The sequence below is a fragment of the Manis pentadactyla genome, chromosome 10 (genome assembly GCF_030020395.1).
Source record: "Manis pentadactyla isolate mManPen7 chromosome 10, mManPen7.hap1, whole genome shotgun sequence".
NCBI classification, from domain to species: Eukaryota; Metazoa; Chordata; class Mammalia; order Pholidota; family Manidae; genus Manis; species Manis pentadactyla.
Window position 1 is genome coordinate 87986500 of NC_080028.1, and position 23204 is coordinate 88009703.

The following is a 23204-nucleotide window of genomic DNA, read 5'->3' on the forward strand; positions in this document are numbered from 1 at the left end:
ATTTCTAGGCTCTGTATTCTGTTCTATTGGTCTGTGTATCTTTTCTTATGGTCATATCATACTGTTTTGATTGCTGTAGCTTCGTATTATAATTTGAAGTCAGGGAGTGTGATTTCAGCTTTGTTCTTTCTCTAGATTGATTTAGCTATTTGGGGTCTTTTGTGGTTCCATACAAATTCTGTGAAATATGCCATTGGTATTTTGATAGGGATTGCTTTAAATCTATAGACTGCTTTGCATAGTATAGCCATTTTAACATTATTCATTTTCCTTGTCTATGAGCATGGACCATCTTTCCATGTACTTGTGTCATCTTCAATTTCTTTTCATCAGTGTCTTAGAGTTTTCAGAGTACAGGTATTTTGCTTCCTTGGTTAGGTTTATTCCTAGGTGTTTTATTCTTTCTGATGCAATTGTAAATGGGATTTTTTTCTTAACTTCTCTTCCTGCTAGTCATTTGTATGTAGAAGCACAGCCTATTTCTTTATATTGATTTTATATCCTGTGAGTTTACTGAATTTATTTATTAATTCTAATAGTTTTTTATGGATTCTTCAGGGTTTTCTGTATATAGCATGTCATCTGCAAATAGTGGCATCTTTACTTTTTTCTTACCAGTTTGCATGTCTCTAATTTCTCTTTCTTGCCTGTTGGGGCTAGGAGTTCTAGTACCATGTTGAATACGAGCAGTGAGTGGATATCCTTGTCTTGTTCCTCATCTTAGAGGACAAGCTTTCAACTTTTCACTACTGAGTATGATGTTAGCTGTGGGTTTGTCATATATGGTCGTTATTATTATATGGCCTATGTTATTATTGCAGACTTTTTAAATTTATTGATACTTGTTTTATGGCCTAACATATGTTCTGTCTTGGAAAATGTACTTGAAAAAAATGTGTATTCTTTCTTTTTTGTGTGTATTCTGTATATATTATATGGTATTACTGGTTAAACAAATAGTGTTCAAATGTTCTGTTTCCTTATTGAATTGCCTAGTTGTCCCATCCATAATAAGATGTGATTTTTGAATTTTGTAATTATTAATGTAGAACTTTTTTTTTCTAGCTTATGATTTTTTCTATGTATTTTGGTGCTCTTTTGTTAGGAATACATATTGTAATTTTTATATCTTGATGGATTGACCTGTTTATCAGTATATAAAATTCTTCTTTGTCTCTTGTAACAATTTTGACTTAATGTCTATTTTGTATGATATTCCAATAGTTGCCTCAGCTCTCTTTTGGTTACTATTTGTATTACATATATCTTTTCTTCTTTTCACCTTCAATCTAGTTATGTCTTTGGATATAAGGTGAATCTTTAGTGGGCAGCATATTGTTGGACCTATTTTTTTCATCCATTCTGCCAATTTTGGCTTTTAATTAGAAAATTTAACCCATTTACATTTTGCTATTTGTCTTGTATATGTTTTATGTCTTTTTTTGTCTGTTACTTCCTTCTTCCATGTTTGACTTTTTGTTGTTACATTTGACTCCATTTTATTTCCTTTTATGCACATTTTTTGGTTATTTTCTGGTGGTTATTGCTCTCGGGAATGCTGCTAACATCTTAAACTTAAAACAGTCTACATCCACTTCTCTTTTATCTGTGGTAATTATGTTCTGTAAAGTTACAGGAAGGCTACAATAGCACATACTGAACTATTCTAGTTGGAAATAAAAGATTAGGCTCCTACGATCTTATCACAACCTTTTCACCATGTTATTAATATATAACCTTGTTTTATGTGTGTTTCTGTTTAAAGACTCTATATTAAATATGTATTGTTGATTTGTTAACATTGATCTAATTAATGGCTGACAGCACTATAATTAACACCTGAATGAAGCTTATATAACATACATATTTTCCCCATAAGGCACATCACAGCGCATTTAGGAACACTACACAGCACTTTAGTGCTGTGCTTGGGAGCTATATATATATATTTTTTTTGAGAGGGCATCTCTCATATTTATTGATCAAATGGTTGTTAACAACAATAAAATTCTGTATAGGGGACTCAGTGCTCAATGCACAATTATTAATCCACCCCAAGCCTGATTCTCGTCAGTCTCCAATCTTCTGAAGCATAACGAACAAGTTCTTACATGGTGAACAAATTCTTACATAGTGAATAAGTTCTTATATTGTGAACAGTACAAGGGCAGTCATCACAGAAACTTTCGGTTTTGATCACGCATTATGAACTATAAACAATCAGGTCAAATATGAATATTCGTTTGATTTTTATACTTGATTTATATGTGAATCCCACATTTCTCCCTTATTATTATTATTTCTATTTTTAATAAAATGCTGAATTGGTAGGTAGATGCAAGATAAAGGTAGAAAACATAGTTTAGTGCTGTAAGAGAGCAAATGTAGATGATCGGGTGTGTGCCTGTAGACTATGTGTTAATCCAAGCTAGACAAGGGCAACGAAACATCCACGGATGCAGAAGATTTCTCTCAAAACGGGGGGTGAGGTTCTAAGCCTCATCTCTATTGATCCCCAATTTCTCACCTGATGGCCCCCCTGCGACTGTGCCTGTCTTAGGTTGTTCCTCCCTTGAGGAATCTTACCTGTCTCTGGCTAACCAGTCATCTTCTGGGGCCGTACAGGGAAATGTAAAGTTGGTAAGTGAGAGAGGGACAATATTGTTTGAAAAGGTTAGCTTTTTACTTCTTTTCAGATTTATGTCCTGTGGCTTTTATGCCCAGTATTTGTCTTGAGGTATCTTTATCACTTGGAAGAATTATGATACTCGGTAAATTCGATATGAGGCACGAATTCTATTTAATGGTTGTAATTAGGAAGGAAGAAGAAAAGCTATAGGAGTAGCTTTGGGAGCTATTTTAAACAGCAACATCACCAAGAAAAAGCACAAAATGCAGAAAACAGGATATTAAGTTAACTTACAAAGGAACACTTGTTAACAGAATGAGAGCTTACAGAAGAAGGCAGAGAGAGCATTGTCATGTTTGATGTCAGCTGAGAATGTGTGTACAAGGTGTAAATTTTTTGTTGCTGTGTGCATGGACATGAATGACCACAAATATGCCTGAAGTATTGATTTTAGGGTTACAAATAAATTTTTAGCAATACATTTTTTAGCAAGGAAGTAATTTCACAAATATGGAATTAGCAAATAATGAGAACTGACTTTGTTTTCAACTAATACCCCCTTTGGTTCAATAGTCTAAAAAAATTTTGCTCATACAAACCTTCATTCCTCCCCTTTATGTTGTTATCACAAATTATAGCATTATGCATGCTGTGCCAATTAACATAGATTTATGATTGTTGATTTATATGTCTTTTAAATTATGTAGGAAAAAAAGTAGTTAGAATCCAAAAATGAAATAATACTGACTATTGTATCTACCTCTGTAAATTACCTTTATGTTAGTATTTATTTCTTTGTATCATTTTAGTCTGTCTAGTGTCTTTATTTCTGCCTAAAGGACTGCCTTTAGCATTTCTTGAAGGGCAGGTCTAGTAGTGATTAACTCCCCCAACTTTTGTTTATCTAAGAATATCTTATTATCTCCTTCAGTTTTGAAGAGTAGTTGTGCTGGATATAGAATTCTTGGCTGACGTTGTTTTTCTTTCAGTATTTTAAATATGGCATTCCACTACCTCCCAAGCTTCATGATTTCTGCTGAGAAATTGGCTGTTAATCTTACCGAGGATCCCTTTCATGTAATTTGTGTCTTCTCTTTTTTCTGGATGCTTGAATTCTTTGTCTTTTAACAATTTGATTATATTGTATATTGGTAGGGATCTATTTGAATTTATCCTATTTGGAGTTCCTTGAGCTTGTTGGATGTATAAATTGATGTCATTTATTAAATTCAGGAAGTTTTCAATCATAATTTCTTTAGATATTCTTTCTGCCCCTTTCTCCCTTTCCTCTCCTGGGACTTCCATTATGCATATGTTGGTACTTTTGATGGTGTCCCACAGCAGGTGTGTAAGACTCTGTTCACTTTTCTTCACACTTTTTTTTTCTGTTCCTCAGACTGGATAATTGACTTATCTTCAAGTTTGCTGAGTCTTTCTTCTCAAAGCCTGCTCAAATCTGCTGTTTAAACCTTCTGTTCAAATTTTCATTGCAGTTATTATGTTTTCAGCTCTTGGTTCTTTTTGGTTCATTTTTATCATTTGTTTCTCTTAATTGATATTCTATATTTGTTGAGACATTGTTCTCCTGGTTTCCTTCAGCTCTTTGTCCATGATTTCCTTTAACTCTTGAGTATATTCAAGATAGTTGACTTAGTTGTTTTCTAGCAAGACTGATGTGTTTCCCTAGAGAGTTTTGTTAATTTTCCTGTGAATTGGCTGTACTTTTCTTCCTTCTTTGTATGCTTTATAATGTTTCATTTATAACTGCATGTTGTTAATATGATAATGTGTTAAAGTCTGGAAATCAGATTCTTTGCATTCTTCAGGATTTATTTTTTGTGGCTTGATCTTGGTTTCAGCTGCTTGTTTGCTTAGTGAGTTTTGTGCAGATGTTTTTCTTTGTTATGTATTATCTGTGAAATCTTTGTTTTAGAGGTCAGCAAATGTGTTGACAAGAGATTTCCTTGAAAACATGGAGCCGAAGAAAAAAAGGAAAAAATAGCCCTCTTCCAGTCTTTGAATATTGATTGACACTGTGTTGGGGCATTCCTTCAAAGCTTAGCAAGGCTATTTGCAACTCTGCCTTAGCCATCACTTCTTGCTTGTGCTGAGCCTAAAACTCAGATGTGGGTGAAAGTTTAGGTTCTTCTCAGGTCTTTTCTTAGCATACATCCTGTCCTTGGCATGTTTCAGGCTTTCTGTATTTCCTGGTATATGTAAGGGTGTTTCAGTGTTCTGATTTATCAAAGAATGTGTCTCTCAGCTTTTCCTCCTAGGCATTCAGCTGTCTGTTGTTTCCCTGAACTGATCTTTTAATGCAGGCTGCAGCAGATTGTTTATCTACTGAGATTTATGTTAGCTTCTTTTTTTCCTTTTTTAAACTTTAATCAGAGCTTTTTGAACATAAGTAGAATAGTATAATGAATATCTACCATATTTATTTATATATGGTCAGTCGTATTCCATTCACCTATCCTAGTCCTCCCTATTTTGATGCAAGTCTCAGACATCATATTGTTTTATCTGTGTATATTTCATTTAATGGATAATATAAAAAGTAAAGCCTTTTAAAAAAGAAGGTAGAATAATACCATTGTCCCATATTAAATTATTTTACATGTATTCCCTTTCTAGTTATCCAGGGATCTAGTGAAAAGTCTGAAAAGTATCTCTTTGGAGTGATATATTAGTTGTTACCAACTGGGGCAAAATTGCCATTTTTCACCCCATGAGGAAACTTGGGACATTTGACAATATGTGGAGACATTTTTGATTGTTAAAACTGAGGGAGGTGCTACTGGCATCTGGTGGGTAGAGGCCAGGGATGTTCTTAAACAGCCTGTAATGTACAGGAAATCCTTCGCAATAATCATCTAGTCTACAATATTAGTTGTGCTGAGGTTAAGAAATCATGTGTACAGTGCTTCACAGATACTATTTCAGTGAAGGAGATTGCTGAGACATGGTGGCATTGAAATAAAATTACATCCCATGTCTTTTTACTGATAGAATATGTGCTTACAAAACTTAAAATATTGTGGGATGAGCAGTTGTATGGTTATGTAGATTGAAAAATTTGAGCCACATAATACTTAGCTAGTAGAAGAAACAACCAAGTGCTTTTTTTCTTAGTTTTCATTATTTCATATTTTACAGTCTGTTCTAATTTCTTCCTAAGATTCTTGACACAAGTAAGTTGTTTTTGTGAAGGTCAAGATTCAAAGGAAATAACAGGATTTAGTAGATAATACTGCTACTTGTATTACCTGTTTTTATAGGCAATAATGCAATAGTTCAGTTTCTCAAGCAATAAATTCACTGAGTTTTTTAAAAAAACAAATAATATGTGAACAAATTCACTAATAAGATTTTAGGAAGATAAAACTAAATGGAGATATTTCATTTACCATTGCTTTTCATAAAGAAGTACTAATATACTAACTTCTAAAATTAGAATTCACTATCTGTTTCAATTATGAATAAGCATGTCAGAAAAGACTTATTAGTAAACATTGGTTTAAATGCCTATATAAACATTCTGTTTTTTTGCCCCCATTTTAGCAGGTTCTTAAAAATAGCCTTTGAGCCTCAGTTTCTTAATTGTAAAATGAAAGGGTAATAACCCCCTTACAGGATTCCTGTGAAGCTTAATTGCTTGAGTGAGATTGTGGATCTGAATGTGTTTTTCAACTACAGTATTGAAAGGGTATCTCGCCGCGACCCTCCTTACCCAGAGTGACTCAGGAGACACGGGCCTATGCAAGAGACTTTATTATCTGAAAGGGAGAGTGGCTGCCCCAGACGGGGGTAGGGAGAGAGAGAGAGAGCAGCAGAGAGAGCAGCGGGACAGAGAGCAGAGAGCAGAGAGAGGGAGAGAGAGCAGAGAGAGAGAGACAGAGGGAGCAGCAGAGTGAGAGAGACAGAGGGAGAGCTTGGTTCGAAGGTAAGAGAAAGCCTGGATATATGGGATCTCTTTCCATTTGCCTGTACGCTTACAGAAGTTGTATAAGTTACAGAGAATTTTAGGATTTAAAGAGCCATTGGGGGGCCATTTAGACTGATTGTCCAAGGGATATTATGGCCAGATCTCATTACAGTAGCGAACAGGTTTGAGGTCTGGAGTGAGGTGGAGGGGCTTTAGATTATTGAGTAAGCACCCTAGCGGTGAATCTGCGGGAACGGAGGGGCCAGATCCCATGGTGAGAACAAGACCATTCAGAAGTCGCTGAGGCGTCCCTGAGCAATTGAGAAGGTCACGGAGAAGACCAGGCACAGTTAGGGCGTCGTCACCACCTCTAACTGTGGGGTCGAGGTAAAAACGCTGGGGAGGCTTGGTACCTGGTACCAGGAGTTTTTGAGTTGAGTAGAAACGTAGATAAAGGGAGACCGGGCCTCAGTGGATGAGGATTCTCACCATGGGGAGGCAGAGAAGGGTCGACTATGGGGATCAACCATGACTCTGAAAGTCGTGGTTGGGGGTGCCCCTGTCCCAGAGGAGCCCTTGGGAGTACTGGACACTCAACGGTCACTTCCCAGGTTCCAAAGGGACATTTAAGTTGACCATGAAGGGGAGACTCACCAAATTGAAGGCTGGTGTTGGGCGAGAAGACGAGCGACCGGGGAAGTGGACGGTGAGCCCGTGGAGGAGGATCGGGCAGTGAGGGTTCCCAAAGCAGCTCAGGTTCCTGGAGGAAGAGCTAAGTCAATGGGAGAGCCTCATCCAAGTCACAGCACCAATGAAAGGGTAACTCACCGTGACCTTACCCAGAATGACCCAGGAGACATGGGCCCACGCAAGAGACTTTATTATCTGAAGGAGAAAGTGGCTGCCCCAGAGGGGGGTGGGAAGAGAGAGAGAGAGAGAGAGAGAGCATGCCGCAGAGAGCAGAGAGAGAGAGATAGGGAGAGAGAGCAGAGAGAGAGACAGAGCAGCAGAGTGAGAGAGAGAGAGAGAGAGAGAGAGAGCAGCAGTGTGGTGCCTTTTATTGTGGTGGATCTGCTCGGCCTGTTGCGTTGGGGGAGGGTTGGGATGTTTAGAGATAAGGCGGGGTAAGCCCAGCAAGCCCCAGGCAAGCCCAGGCATAATTCTCACCGGCTTATGTGCTTGGGACCATGGGGTAAATGGAGGATAAATTACTATATTCTTACAAGTATGATGTACAAATGTGAGTTTTCCAAAATGAATTGAGTTCATTTTGATGATACGGGTAGTAGACTTGTTATGGATAGATAAAATATAACTATTCTGCTAATGTTCAGATGGAGTTGTTTAATGTTATGTGTATAGATATCCCAGGTTTACCTTTGTATGTCTCATTTCTGTTTAAGTGAACATTTTGTACTTTGAAATTTCAATTGAAGAGTTATATCTACCTTGAACAAATAACCTGATTACAAAAATGGGCAAATGGTCTGAATAGACAGTTCTCCAAAGAAGTTATACAAATGCCCAATAAACACATGAAAAGATACTAATACTGTTCAAAAATTGGAAATAACCAAGTGTTCACCACCTGATGAATGGATAAACAAAATATGTGTATGTCTATCTGATGAATATTATTTGGTAATAAAAAGGAATGAAGTAGGGGTACATGCTGCAGCATGAATGAACCTTGAAAACATGATGCTAAGTTAAGCCAGTCACAAAAGGTCATATATTTTATGGTTATATTTCTGTGAAATGCCCAGAATAGACAAACCTGTAGAGATGGAAAGTAGATCAGTAGTTGCCTAGGGCTGGAGTGGAAATGTGGATTGAAGAGTGATAGCTAAGGGGAACAGGATTTCTTTTTGGGATGGTAAAAATGTTCTAAAATTGATGGTGTGGTGGGTGCCCAAAGCTGTTGAATTGTATACTTTAAATGGAATTTTATGGTATATGAGTTAAAAGGGTTTACTTGGCTTGAGTAGTGAGCACAAGTTTTAAAAATATATTTAATTGTATTTTGAAAAGTCATTCTTGCATGTTGTGAAAAATCCAAAATACACAGAAGGTTATAATGTGGAAATTGTCTCTCTTACATTCCTGTCTTCCAGTCACTAAGGTTTTTAGAGATATTCTACACATATGCAAATTTGTATGTGTGTATGCATAAATATGCCTGTAAGGTGTGTGTATACACACACAGAAATGGTAGGATACTTTACAATGTTCTGTACCTTGCTTTTTTTGCCTCTATTTTACAGATTCTTTCATACATCAAAGTGCATAAAGAGTTGGAACTAGATTTTTAATATGCTCAATTAAATCATTGTTTGAAAAGCAGGAAAGAATATGTTTAAAGGGCCTTCTGTTTTTAAAGTAGTTACTAAAGTGTGTACTTTTCACAAAAAATTTCTCATTCTCTATATTTAGTAGAATCATAATTTTGCCCCAAAACAGTGTTTTATTATTATTATTGTAGCAAGAACAGCTAACATGAGCTCTACTCTCTTAAGAAAAGTTTAAGTGTTGTTAATTATAATGTTGTACAGCAGATCTCTAGGACTTGATTATCTTATATAACAATTTTTTTTATATCTATTGAATAGCAACTCCCTATTTCCCCCTTCTCTAGACCCTGGCAACCACCGTTCTACTCTCTGCTTCTATTTTGTTTATTATATATACCCCATATTACATACCATTCAGTATTTGCCCTTTTATTGCTAGCTTATTTTATTTAGCATAATGTGCCCTAGTTTGATCCATGTTATTACATATGGCAGATTTCCTTCTTGTTTTTTAAGGCTGAATAATATTCCATCCCATACACATTTTCTTTATTCATTCATTAATTGATACCCATTTAGGTTTCTTATACATCTTGGCTATTGTGAATAATGCTGCAGTGGACATGGGAGTGGAAATTCCTCTTTGAAATTCTGACTTCAGTTCTTTTGAACAAATACCCAGAAGTGGGATTGCTACATTATATGGTAGTTCTGTTTTTAATTTTTTAGAAACATCTATAGTGTTTTCCATAGTGGCTGTACCATTTTATATTAATAGTGTATAAGGGTTCTAATTTCTCCATATCCTTGCTAGCTTGTGTTTTTTGTTGTTTTATTTTGGCCATACTAATAGGTGTGAGGTGATATAGCAGTTTTGATTTGCAAATCTCTGATGATTAGTGATGTTGAGTACTTTTTTGTATGCTTATTTGTCCATTCATATAGCTTCTTTGGAGAAATGTCAAGTCCTTTGCCCATTTTTTAAATGAGTTACAAGTTCTTTGCCCACTTTGAAATTGAGTTGTTTTTTGCTTTTTGTTTTTGTTTGTTTTGTTTTGCTCTTGAGTTAGAGTTCCTTATATATTTTGTATATTAACCCCTTTCCTGATAAGTTGTTTGCAGATATTTTCTCTCATTCCATAGTTGCCTTTTCACTCTGTTGATTATTTTTCCCCTGGATGTGATTTGTAGTTTGTTTTAAGGCAAATCAACTTAAAATGTTCCCTCCAGTTTTTTGATGTGCTCTTTTGCTCTGGTAGAAGTTAAATAGAAGATAAACAGGTTAACAAAAAACAAAATCCTCCTGAATTAAAGAACTGGTGATTAAGCATTACGTACATATGTGTGGAGATATAGTCAATCAAACACAATTGAAATTTGTAGATGTTTTATTTAAAATTATATTTGTAAGATCATCGCCTCTAAGGGGAGGGTCAGTCACTATGATTTTGCAGCAATTCCAGCAATATCCCGCTATTAGTTGTTAATGGATATTTAGGCTGATGGTGGGTGGATAGGAGAGAAGGATGCTTATTTTGTATTGTTCTGATGACATGCCCATCTTGGCCAGGCACTCTTCTTTATCCTGCTTTACTCAGTGTCATGACTTAAAATAAGTTGGAAAATACTGCTGTAAATAGCTGAGGTCTTAGTGGGAAACCAACCCTGACTTTACGATTTTCTGGACTACCACATAATAGGTAACTAGCTGAGATCTTACCACAGGGAATCATTTGGAACTTTACCTCTTGTTTGTAGGCACCACACCAATCCAGTGGGCACTGAATGGCGGTGGAAGATGGACCAGCCTGAAATGATCTTAAAAGGAGCCATTGAAAACCATCAGAACATGATCAAGCAGTTTAAAGGTACTGTATTTACCCTCTATGAAGGACTGCTAATAGTCTGAATAAACTGGCAGAGGAATTGTCTTTTTTGCAGGACTTTGTCCCCACTAGCAAACTTTTGTATAGGGAAGTGGAAATTTTGTAGAAATATTTTGTACATTTTGGCCTTTTAGTTTTTACTGATAACTTTTATATCCAGATGATGGGAGAACTTTATTCAAAGTTTAGCAATTTATTATATGGTGCATTCAGCCTGGGAATGTGTCATCATCCTTCCTAGAAACTTTTGCTATTGTTCTGTTTTGGTAAGCACAAAGCAGCTTCATGAGTGGACTGAAAATTTTAGATCATTGAAAAATTAAATAATATCAGTTGGAATTGGAAAAGCACCTTTTTGAATAAATGCCTTACAAAAAAGGAGGGATAATAATAATAATTTCCTGCACATATAGTAAAACTGTCCATCAGTTTATAGAATTTCCTGATTTAATTCTGTGTCATACTTAAAGCTATTTTGACTTTCCTGGAGGTTACTAGTTTTCAAGCTTTAGTGAGTATCAGAATCATCTGGGGGGCTTGTTAAAATATGGATTCCTGGTCTCCTTTCCCAGAGATTGGTTTAGTGAATCTGAGGTGGGGCCCAAGAATGTACATTTCTACAACTTTCCAGGTGGTGGTGGTGATGTTGAACCAGAACCACACTTTTGAGTCCCACCATTGTAGACAGGTTGGGCTTAATAAAGTGATGACTTCTAATGTGAGAGCTGCATATGATGAACTGAAATTTGTTAGGTTCCCTCTTAAATTTCCATGCTTGCCTCCACCTAACACTTATAAGTCTTTCTTGCCTATATTCTCCTTTCCTTTCATATGTAGCAGTAAAAAATGGATTCCAGCCAACAAGGTTGATTTGACATAGGCATTCTTCTGGTGCACCTTCATATGGGAGTCTTTATAAACCCCAGTAACCAGCATTTTGAAGATCAGGTTTTTTTTTGGAAAGAAATTTTTGTATTTTGAAGATCAGATTCTTTTATGTAAAGAAATTTGTTCTGTCAGGGCACTCTTCTTGAGATTATACTACTTCTGATGTGTGTTTTTTTCTGACCCACTAAACAATTTTCTAATTCTCAGTGGACACTGACTGTGTGTCATATAAATTTAATTCAGTTCTAACACTGTCTGCAGATAGCATCAGACTCCACAGGATAAGGATTCCGTCCTACAAGACTGCCCCCACTTCAGAAGCCAATCTCAAGTCTAGGTTGTTACCTGTGCTTCTGACTGACTGTCTATAAATTGGAGGTTGCTACCACTTTCTCCTCAGGTTCAATTAATTTGCTAGCATGACTCACAGAACTTAGAGAAACATTTTCTTCTGTTTACCAGTTTATTATAAAGGATATTACAGAACATACAGGTGAACAGGCAGATGAAGAGGTACATAGGGCAAGGTCTGGAAGGGTCCAGAGCTCAGGAGCTTCTGTCCCTGGGGAACTGAGGTGTATCACCCTGCTGGCACTTAGATACAATCACCAACGTGGAAGCTCATCACCTCTTATCGAAGAGTTTTTACAGAACGTAATTGGAAGCCCTCTTTCCCTTTCTCAGAGGTCACTGGATATGGTTGAAAAACCAGTCTTCTAATCACTTGCTCTTTCTGGTTATCAGTCCCATCCTGAGGCCATTTAAGGCCCTAATTCATCTGATTATTATAAATTCAGGTATGCTTAAAAGGGGCTTCCTTATGAATGACACTCCTATTAATCAGAATATCCCAAGGGTTTTAGGAGCTTGTGCCAGGAACCAGGACCAAAGACCAAGTATATTTCTTATAACTCAGAACTTCTTACTACCATTCTTACTTCTTATGAGTATGATTCAAGGTTAATAGTAATTTATAGAGGATAATTAGTCAATAATTATACCTTTTATTCTTTATGAATTTTCTATGGACAGTTGACCAGTGCATTTTTGTGTGTCTGTGCATGTGCTGACTTATTTTTGTACATCTGCAAAGATGCTAATAAGTATCTTAATTTTTCATCTTGAAAAATTTTTTTTCTTTTTGAACAAATTACTTTCTGTCATTTGGATAAACTAGTGTCTCATCGGTCTTTAGGGAAATGAAACAGAACTTGTGAAGAACTAGTAAGTCTCCACATCTGGAATTTGACTAGCTTTTCTTACATTCATTATTGATTTAATTTACACTGATTATTGATCTTCAAATAAATCATGTCTTTTTAATAAATTTCAATGCAGTTTTGTTTTCTTTTGAATAATATATTGGTCAGAATTCTCCAGAGAAAAAGGGTCAACAGCATGCTGTATATGCATGCATTAGTGTATGTATGTCTGTGTGTGTAGACAGGTTCATAGAGATTGATAGATTGATTTGAGGAATGGGCTCATTGTACAGGTTTGGCAAGTCTGAAAAATAATCTGATGGGATAGACCAGCAGGTTGGAGATTCAGGAAAGAGTTGCAGTTGAGTTCCAAAGGCAGTTTGCAGCCAGAATTCCTTCTTGTTTGATGGAGATCAGCCTTTGTTCTTATTAAGGCCTCCAACTGATTGGATGAGGTTCATCCACATTATAGAGGGCTTTCTGCTTTATTCAAAACCCACTGATTAACATTAATCTCATCCAAAAGACACCTTCACAGAAGCATCCAGAATAATGTTTGACCAGAAATCTGGGCACCATGTCCCAAGTTGACATTGAAAATTAACCATCACAGATAATAACGTGAGAAGCAGGCATATGCTAGTAATTTTATCTTTATAGTCTAAGTTTGTTTTGGTTTAGTGCTTAAAGAGCCAATTGAATCCTTAAATAATCGGACAATGACCAAGGATGTGTTTCCCGGACATCTGGGAATTTCCCTGATTAAGTTGTGTGGAGAGGAAGCAGTCCTGAGGAGTAGACATTCATTTTTCCATTCTGAGATGTCCTTGATATAGGATGACAATCTGAGCTTTGATAGTAATTTTTCTGACAGGAGCACTTTTTGCAAATGCACTTTAAATGGAAATAAGTAATGAATAAATCATGAGGCTGGCCTTATTCACATTAATAATGTGCTAGGTGAGCTCAGTGAGCACGTGTTGTTTCTTGTCTGCCTGGCTTGTTTGAAGGGCTTGTCCTGTGCAGAAAGGTGTATCTGCTCAGTAACCTTGGGTTACTTTAATCAATAGGATTCTCAAATAGTTTGTCTTCAGGTTCCATGAGAGAAGAAATGAAAGAATTTCAAAATGTATATTGTCTTTGGGAGCAATAGATACAGGATTGCAGGGAGAAAGAAAAGAGCATATGAATGAACAAGTGAGTCCTGAATAAGGGTGGAGAATGCCTAAGGGAGAGGAAATGATCCCCAGTGATAGAATCTGGACAGGAATGCTGTCTTTTGAATAAGCCCACCCACCATCTCAGAGAGACCTAAGTTTCATCTTACCTAGGCTATAAGCATTCTCCAGAGGACACATCAGCAAGCCACAAGCCTACCTTTCCCCTGACTCCTCCCCTCAAAGAGCCCACCAAAAACCCTGGCCATAAAAAGCCTCTTAGCCTGTAGAGACACCTTCTTTGTTCTGCTAGCCAGAACAGGGGTGTCCTCAGGCTTAGCAGTAAACCTGCATGGACTTTTGAGTTTGCATCCCCTCTTTTCCTTTCATCAATCCCCTCTTTTCCTTTCATCTATTCCCTCTTTTTTCTTTCACCGAGAAATTCAATAACTGCCATCAATTTCATTCTTAAAAATAACTTTTATACAGTATTTACTTTACCCTGGTAATTCTCACAAAGGATTCTTTTTTCTTATCTTAATTAACTGACTTGACAAAATGTTACAATCATGTCAGCAAAACAGTCAACAATAAATCTCCTAAAAGTTTTCAAACTGGAACTGGTTGATACCTGAGCACCACTACTCTACAGGGTACCAAAGCAGTTTTTCTTTAAAGTAGTAATAGGAAACAAATGTGTATGTGAAGAGGCTATCACATGGACATAAAGGAACTCTCATTTATTATTCAATATATTATATTTTCACAAAAAGTGAGAGCTCCCTTAATTTCCAGTTTTTGGATTGTGTTGACTATTTGTTAATGCTTTTTACTTTATTCTGAGCTTAAACAAGACATGACTTGTTTTTGAAAAGCTGCCTTACTGCTGTGATAATCACAGTAAATCTTGCTATAATATTATACTATTAGAAAAGAAAAAACCTGAATTATAAAAGAATGCAATATGTAATTTGTAAGAATCCAAAGTTCTTCAGTAAAACTGGTGGTAGTCTGTAACATTTAAAAGGCAAAAATGTTAATTGTTTTCTTTTAAAAAATAGAGCTTTGTCAAAATTGTAGATTTTTATTATTGTAGAATATTGGTAAGGTTTTGTATCTTCTTAGATCTTGGCAGAAAGTAATAAACTGCTGAAATTGATGATTGTTTATTTTATTGTAGGTATTAACCAGGCAATGAGATTTTTTAACTTGACTTAGTCATTATCAGTGATTATAGTCTGAAGTTTTCTTTTTTATGAACCCGAATCCTCTTGCATTCAGTGAAATCTCTTCAGTCTATCTTTCATTCATTGCTAGGGGAAGGGGTATAAGTAAAGCAAGTTATCCTTCTTTCTGGATAGTCAGCCTCAGAGTAAGGATGGCGAGGCTAATGAAAGTCACTCTACTTCTTTTGAACCCAATCTCCTCACATGGGTGCCGCTCTGACATGGATCCTACTTTTTAACTGTAAGGTGGCAGCAATATAACTCGAGATCTCATTTCAGTCCCTGGTGGAGAGTCAATAGAGATTGCCTAGAGAGGTGGCTCATCTCATGTGATACAGATGCCCTGCGGGAAACTAGTTGCCCTTTCTCTTCTTCCATACCCTGATAGTTACCCTATTAGAGCTCTGATATGATCACCCTAGTACTCCTTGGGGTTAAAAAAAGCAAAACTGAAAAACCAGAGGAGAGGTCTGTTTCTGGTTTCCTTAGTTGGAACTTGGGATACATTTTCCTGTAGGAAAAAATACTTGAATTTTATTAGGTAATATTGAAATAGATTTATTAGTCCTATAAGTTGATTTGGTGTTTAGGGGTTTGAATGGTGACTTAAACTCCATTTTAATAATATTGTATCTGTGGGAATAGAATTTCAGGTTTAAATGGAAATGCTGTGGAACATTACAGCCTATTTTCAAAGGTTTGAAGCCATTTCCCTATTATCTTCTGGATAACCTCACTTCATCCTCTTTTAGAGGTCCTGTCTTAACTCAGTACTTTCCGTTATTCTGGCGTGGAGTCCTTTGTTTTCTTGTGTGCTTTCCCACCCCATGAAGAACACCCATTCTCTCCCATGCATCTGGCTCTGTCACTTTATGATTTTATTTTTGTATACGATGAGACTTGTTGGGTCCTTTGCTTATTGCCTCTGAGTTTTCAGCTTCAGCTAAGTGGCTAGTCATAAACAGATTTTGAAGATACTCTGACTTTTCAAATGCCTCCTTTTTGTGCTTCTATTCTCAATTCCAAGGGCAATCATTGTCTTTTCAGTTAGTCCATTGAATGATTAAAATATTTTTTTCTCATGACCTTTATTAGCTTTCCCTTTATACACATGCAAAATCAACTTTATATTGATTACAAGTGGGTCAAAATTTCAGGGCAATTCAGCATCTTCTCAAAATGCTGCTTGTTCCTCTAGCAGAGTGAAATAGTTCTCAGAGAATGAGGTTGAGGCTTCTTTAGTTCAGTTTCTCATCAGTTCAGCAGACATCAAAGTGAGAGGAATGAAGGTCCTCAGTGCAGATGCAAAGATAATAAAGAAATCATTTGTTGTTAGATGTTTTTATCTACAGTTTAAGCTAGAAGTGAAGTAATGCAAAAAACAAATGATCTCCAACAGATGGTTTTTACAAAGGAGCTTTGCTCAAGTACATATCCAAAAGAAGTATGGGGGAGGTGGGGAAGAGAGCACTACCTGCTGATTGTTTTCTGAAGCTTACTTACGAAAAAGTTCCCAGTGGAAGTTACTAGTCGTCCCCTCCTTCTCCATGGGGCATACATCCTAAGACCCCCAGTGGATGCCAGAAATGGCAGATATCACTGGACCCTATATATACTGCTTTTTCCTATTCATACATACCTATGATAAAACTTAATTTATAAATTAGACAGCAAGAGATTAACAATAACTAATAAAATACAATTATAGCAATAGACTTAATAAAAGTTATATAAATGTGGTCTCTTTCTTTCTCAGAACATCTTGTTGAAATGTATTCACCTTTCTTGTGATGATGAGAGATGATAAAATGCCTGTGTGATGAGGTGAAGTTAGGTGAATGGTACAGGCATTGTGATGTAGTATTAGGCTACTGTTGAACTTCTGTTAATAGGTGAGGAGGAGGATCATCTGCTTCCAGACTTCCGTTAACCACAGGCGACTGAAACTGGAAAGGGAAACTGTGGATAAAGGGGGATTACCATATATCAAAGATATATATGATGTTGTAGGAAGAATTTTGGCCAGAAACTATATTGTTATGAGAAGAATGAAGAGAATACTTTATTTCTGATTGGCCCAAACTTCAGAAATAAGAATACTTCACGTTGAACAATGTATCATGTTTATTTGTATGTTACTTTATTCATTGCTGTGACATTAGGATAATTCTGGAATCTTTAATTCCTGCGTTGGTATCTTTCAGTGAGGTAAGGTATGCTTCCTAGTTAATCTGATGAACTGTAGTGATTGGCCAGAATGAGGAAGCTGTTCAGGATAAGAGAAATGTCAGAAACTTAAGAAAATAAAGAAAAAATAAGAATAACAAAGCAGACTTTGGTTGCAAAAGGGGTAATTAGGGAAACACGAAGACAAAAGATTGTGTGTGTATGTGACTCAGTGGGAAATATCCCTGTGGATTTGTGGCTGAAAGATAGTGTCTGCTGTTCCTTACACTATCTTCCTGCTACAGAACTTCTTTCCATTAGAAGTTTAGAGGATGTCTTATATGCTGACACATTTCTTTGAGGGCAGTGAAGGAAGGCATGAGATTAAGTCTCTAAGGGCCTGGTTTTGGAAAGACTACTATAATAGCTTTTGGCAGTAAGCACGAAGTAGAAATCCACTTTTATGGAGGAGGGATCCAAGGATTTACATATTCTTTCCAATCCCTTACTTTTGAGATAATTAGAATAATTTAAAAATACTGGAATCCTTACTCTAGGAAGTTTTCCTCAGGACTTTTTTTGTCTTGTTATTTGTTTGTTCTTGTAGTTGTCTAAATGGGCAGGTATGATGTTTTTAGGTGTAGCTCTTGGAGAAGATGGCAGTTGAGCTCTTTGCTTTTAAGTTTTCCTCCTTCCTTCCTGGCTGCTCCTTGGTAGTGTTGTTTGCTGGTCCTTCATCCTTTCCCTACATATGTGAGTATCCTAACTGTAACTCTGGGGAGAGGAAATCCCAGGGCAAATACCTCTAAAATAAAAATCAGTCAAAGGGAGAAATAAAGTTTAAAACCCTTTTATTGCTTACAAACTGCAGTCTGGGGCTGTTTCTCCTACTGTGGCAGAAGCAAGCCAGGACCTTCCCCTAACCTCTCAGGTTCAAATAAGCCCTCGGTTGCCCAGGTAATTTAACCATTGATATAGAGATGAACTTCTATCCACCCGAGAAATGCCTGTTGATGTGCATATGCACTGAAGCCAGGTGAGATATTCTGGAAATACTACAATTTTAACCACACTAACACTCAGGCCTTGGTCCTCTTTTCTGTCTAATTTACTGCCTTGGTAATCTTATTCAGTCCCTGGATGGAAATGCTATCTGTTTGTCAAAATGTTTATTTCCATCTAGTCCTTTCTCCCAGAATCTGAACTTGAACACACATTCAGATAAACAAGACACATCAGACGTCACAAGGCTAGAATTGATGCACATGATCTCCCCCCACTGTGACCAGCCTCAAGGCTTTCTTTGTCTCGGTGCAACTCTGTTGCTTTGGCCAACATGTAGAAATCACTGACACCTCTCTTTCTGCCATACTCTACATCTAATCCATTAGAAAATCCTGTTGACTATACCTTTGAAACAGATCCCATCATGCCTCCTCCACTGTTGCCACCTTGGTCCAAGCCACCATCATTTCTTGCTTAGAGTGTATAGTAGCCTCTTGGCAGATTAGGTTATCTCCTTGGTCTTCTGTTCTTAATACAGCACTGTGGAGAAGTTGGGGTTCCTATGGCCAGGATCCTCACTGAACTTAAACCATTTGATGATGTAACTGGCCTGTTGCTGGGCTGCTTCCACACCCGTCAGCAATAATAAGCTATCATTTCACTATATAGAGAGCTCGGCCCAGTGCCCTGGGCGGAGGCAGAGATGCTAGTGCTCTACCTACTGCCAGGAGAACAATCTGGGTAGTAAACCCTTTCACACCAAAGAAACGTTTTACTGTCACTTCTTTGGTTTACACTGAATCCCTAGTGAATTTGCCGGGAGTTGAAAACCATTGGCAAGACAATTGGAGAAGTCAGCAGGGTTTTCATTGTTGACCAAGGAAAAAGACAGGCTGCCCTTACGGGAGGGGTGCTTCAGTGGGCTGCCCCTATGAATGGGGAGACAGGGAATTGTCCCCCAGTGGGTATGTGGTCTGAGGTGGCTTGCCTCCTAGAGGACTGGGCACCACCCCAGGACTGGAGGCAAGTGGAGGTGATACCTGAGGCAGTAGGGGTGGCCCTTGGTATAGTAAGTGTGTCTTTTGAGCGACAGAGTGACCGTGAGGCAGCACGGACTGTGGGTTGGCTGCTTCTCACAGTTTCAAAAAAGTCTACAGAAGAGAAGGACATGCTCCTGAAAAAGACCCAAGAAATGGCAGCACAAGAACATGAGCTACAGACTGCTGTGAATTCACTGAAGAAGGAAATGGCATTGATGCGAGAGGAGGCAGAAAGGGAATGCCGGCAGCAAGGTGTTGTTGAAGAGGCAAAAGATTCCTTACAGAACGAGATAGCAGCGCTGCCAGGTGTTCTGAAGAAGGAAAAGGCCGTAAAGGAAAAAGACGAACTCCTGAGGGAAGAACAGGTGGTGGGGGAGGCGGGTAGGGTTGGAGGGGGTGGATGGCATGAGAATGCCAGCTGTGAAGCATTGAGGAAAATAAGAGAACTGCTGAAGACTGAGCTAGCATTGCTGTGAGGCACTGTAGAAAAGGTAAGCGTTGTAGCAGAGGAGGCACTCGGGGGATGGGAGAGAAAGGTGCCATCAATGCCAGAAATGGAGGAGCTGGGGAAGGATGAAGAGGTGGTACTGAAGGCACTGAACCTTCCTCTGAAAGCATGTCCAGTGGTTGTAAAGAAAATAAAGACCCAGCAACTGAGAGTTCCCCAAGAGGAGGTGCAGTCCCCTCCCCAGGTCGTGGAGCACTCTATGCTCTGCCCCTATACTCAGGCTGAGCTGGTGGACTTGGGCTCCTGGTTTAGGCAGAAGGCCTTGCATTAATAGACCTTGGCTCCTGCATCTGTGGAACTTAGGGTTGAATGGAATTGTTCTGTCAGGATCAGAAATGGGAAAGCTGGCTTTCCCAGAAATGGGAAAGACAGTTTCAGCCTGTATTGAGATGGTGGTTACAAAGTGTTCTTCAGAACCCAGGGAATCACTCCTTCCTCGATTAGCTTATGGCTGCACTTTGTGCTGTGTGACCCAATCAGGGTGATCTCCCATCCTCTCCTGCTAGATGGCAGATGTATGCTGAGCTCCAACAGCTGTTATGAGAGCTAGGCATAAGAAATGCTATCTATAGTCCAGAAAATTGTCGCCCAGATGAGGAGACTTTCACTACTGGGATCAGAAATATTGTGCTTCAAACAGCTCCCACATCCCTCTTTGGGTCTCTTGTGGCCATTCTTTCCCCTGACTTAGGGCAGCCCATAAGCGAGGTGACATGTACAGTAGCAGACTTAGGAGAGGCTGTAGCAATGAGAACATGGAAAGAAATGAGGTCTGCTACTCACAAGGAGAATTTAAAGTGCCCCATGAAGGTTACAAGGACCTAGATGTGGGTCGATTTAATAAGGGCAGGAGTAGACGGAAGGAAATTAGATGGGAGGTCAAATAGGATCTTACTAGAGCTATGGCAACAATGAAACCAGAGCAGTAGTTCCAGCCATTAAGACTAAAGAGGCAGAGTTCAGAGACAGAGCCACAAGTCTGGCCTGTGTGTTTGCAAAACTTCCTGCTGGAGAGTGAGCCAGCCTCACTTGAGCCCACACAGGAAGATGACTGGGGAACATGGTTCTACTGAGGGGAAGGTAGAGGTACCTGCTCTGAGGACCAGGAGGGGGACCGGAGGCCACATGTTGAAATAGCTATCCATCGGTCCCCAGTGTATGTACAATATGTCCTGGCTCTGGTGGACACAGGTCTGATTGTTCACTGATTCTTGGTAACCCTGAGCAGTTCCCTGGGACCTCCACTATCATAGATGGATATAGGGGTAAGGCTATCAGACTGAAAAAAGCTAAAATCCCTTTGGGAATAGGGCACCTACCTCCAAAAGAGTATACTGTGTATATATCTCCTATCCCTGAGTATATTTTGGGCATTGATATCCTGCAGGGTCTATGGTTGCAGACCACTGCAGGTGAGTTCAGACTGACAGTACATATGGTGAAGGCAGCTCTGAGGGGACATGCTAGGCAACTGCCCACAGCTTTCCCTGTGTCTCAGAGGGTGACTAATATCAAACAATACAAACACCCTGGAGTGCAAAAAGACACTGGAGAAACTCTCCAGGAGCTGGTATAGGTGGGTATTATACAGCCCACCCATTGTCCTTTCAATTTTCCAGTGTGGCCAGGAAAAGAGCCAGATGGCTTCTGGCATATGACTGTGGATTACAGAGAACTGAATAAAGTCATAACCCCTGTGCATGCTGCTGTCCCCTCTATAGCAGGCTTGATGGATACCCTCAGCCATGAATGTGGTAGATGTTGCTAATGCCTTCTTTCCATTGACATTGAGCAGGAAAGTCAGGAACAGTTTGCCTTCAGTGGCAAGGACGGTAATGGACTTTCACCATACTTCCACAGGGATACCTCCACAGTCCCACCATGTGTCATGGACTTATAGCCTAGGATGTGGCTACATGGGAGAAACCGCCAGTGTTGCCTCTGTACCATTATATTGATGATATCATGCTCACATCTGATTCTCTTTCAGATCTAGAAGGTGCAGCACCTAGACTGCTGCAACATTTACAGGGGAAAGGATGGGCCGTGAACAGTACCAAGATTCAAGGACCTGGTTTGTCTGTCAAATTCTTAGGGGTCTTGTGGTCGGGTAAGAGCAAAGTTATACCAGAAGCAGTTATAGATAAAGTCCAGGCCTTTCCTACCCCTACAACTGTAGAATTGCTACACGAGTTCTGGGTCTTCTAGGCTACTGGAGAGTGCTTATCCTGCACTTGGCACAAATTCTGAAGCCCTTATACAGGTTGGTACAAAAGGGCATCAGGTGGGACTAGGATGAGACATGTGCATCTGCCTTGACTACAGCAAAACGGGCATTCAAGGCCATGCAGGCCTTGAGTGTGATAGACCCATCCAGGCCCTGTGAGCTGGATGTTCATGTCACTGAAGATGGTTATGCTGGGGTCTCTGGCAGCGGCTTGAACAAACTCGCCAACCTATTGTATTCTGGTCACAACTCTGGAAAGGGGCAGAGGTATGATACACTTTGATGGAAAAACAACTGGTTGCTGTGTATCACGCCTTGCTGGCTACAGAACCCATCACTGGAATGGCCCTGATAAATAAAGGTAATAACCACCTATCCCATCTTGGGGTAGGTACGAGACTGGACCCAAAAGCCAAGGAGTGGTGTGGCACAAAAGCCCACACTGGCCAAGTGGGGTGCTTACCTAAAGCAGTGTAGTGCCATCTCCAGTAGCCCCTTAAGAACACCAATGCTTATTAGGGCCATTGACATATACTAGTGAAAAGCAGGAAGTACTTGCTTTTGAATCATTAGTAGCAGAGAGTCCCTACTGGGAGGGAAGAGCTCCTATACCCAGAGATGCATGGTACACAGATGGCTCCAGCATGGGCAGCCCCCAAAATGGAGGCCATAGCTTTCCGTCCTAAGACTGAGACAATATGGATGGGAGATGGTGAGGGGAAGAACAGCCAATGGGCAGAGTTGCAGGCTGTGTGCTTGTGATCAGCCAGGAGCCCTCCCCTATAGTTGTCTGTACTGACAGCTAGGCTGTGTATCAGGGCTTGACCCTGTGGCTACCAACCTGGTACCATGCCAGCTGGCTAGTTGGTCACCGACCCATTTGGGGGCAAGAATTGTGGCAAGACTTATGGGCCTGTGGTCAGAGTAAAATAATTACAGTATACCATGTGACAGGTCATTTGCCACTGGCATCCCCAGGAAATGATGAAGAAGATAAATTGGCTCAGATATGTTGGTTAGAGGAAAGGGAGCCCTACCTCTGATATAGCCCAAT

General features: G+C 39.0%; 1 protein-coding gene across 7 annotated transcripts in view; it reads left to right on the top strand.

Annotated features, from left to right (window-relative positions):
* LOC118923724 (S-adenosyl-L-methionine-dependent tRNA 4-demethylwyosine synthase TYW1) overlaps window positions 1–23204 on the top strand; it is a 312259-nt gene that overhangs the window by 128406 nt on the left and 160649 nt on the right. For all 7 annotated transcript variants that reach the window (XM_036907895.2, XM_057487213.1, XM_057487212.1 and 4 more), the window contains one exon: window positions 10604–10713. In XM_036907895.2, coding sequence (XP_036763790.2) covers window positions 10604–10713 — 110 coding nt within the window. The remainder of the gene's footprint in view (window positions 1–10603; window positions 10714–23204) is intronic.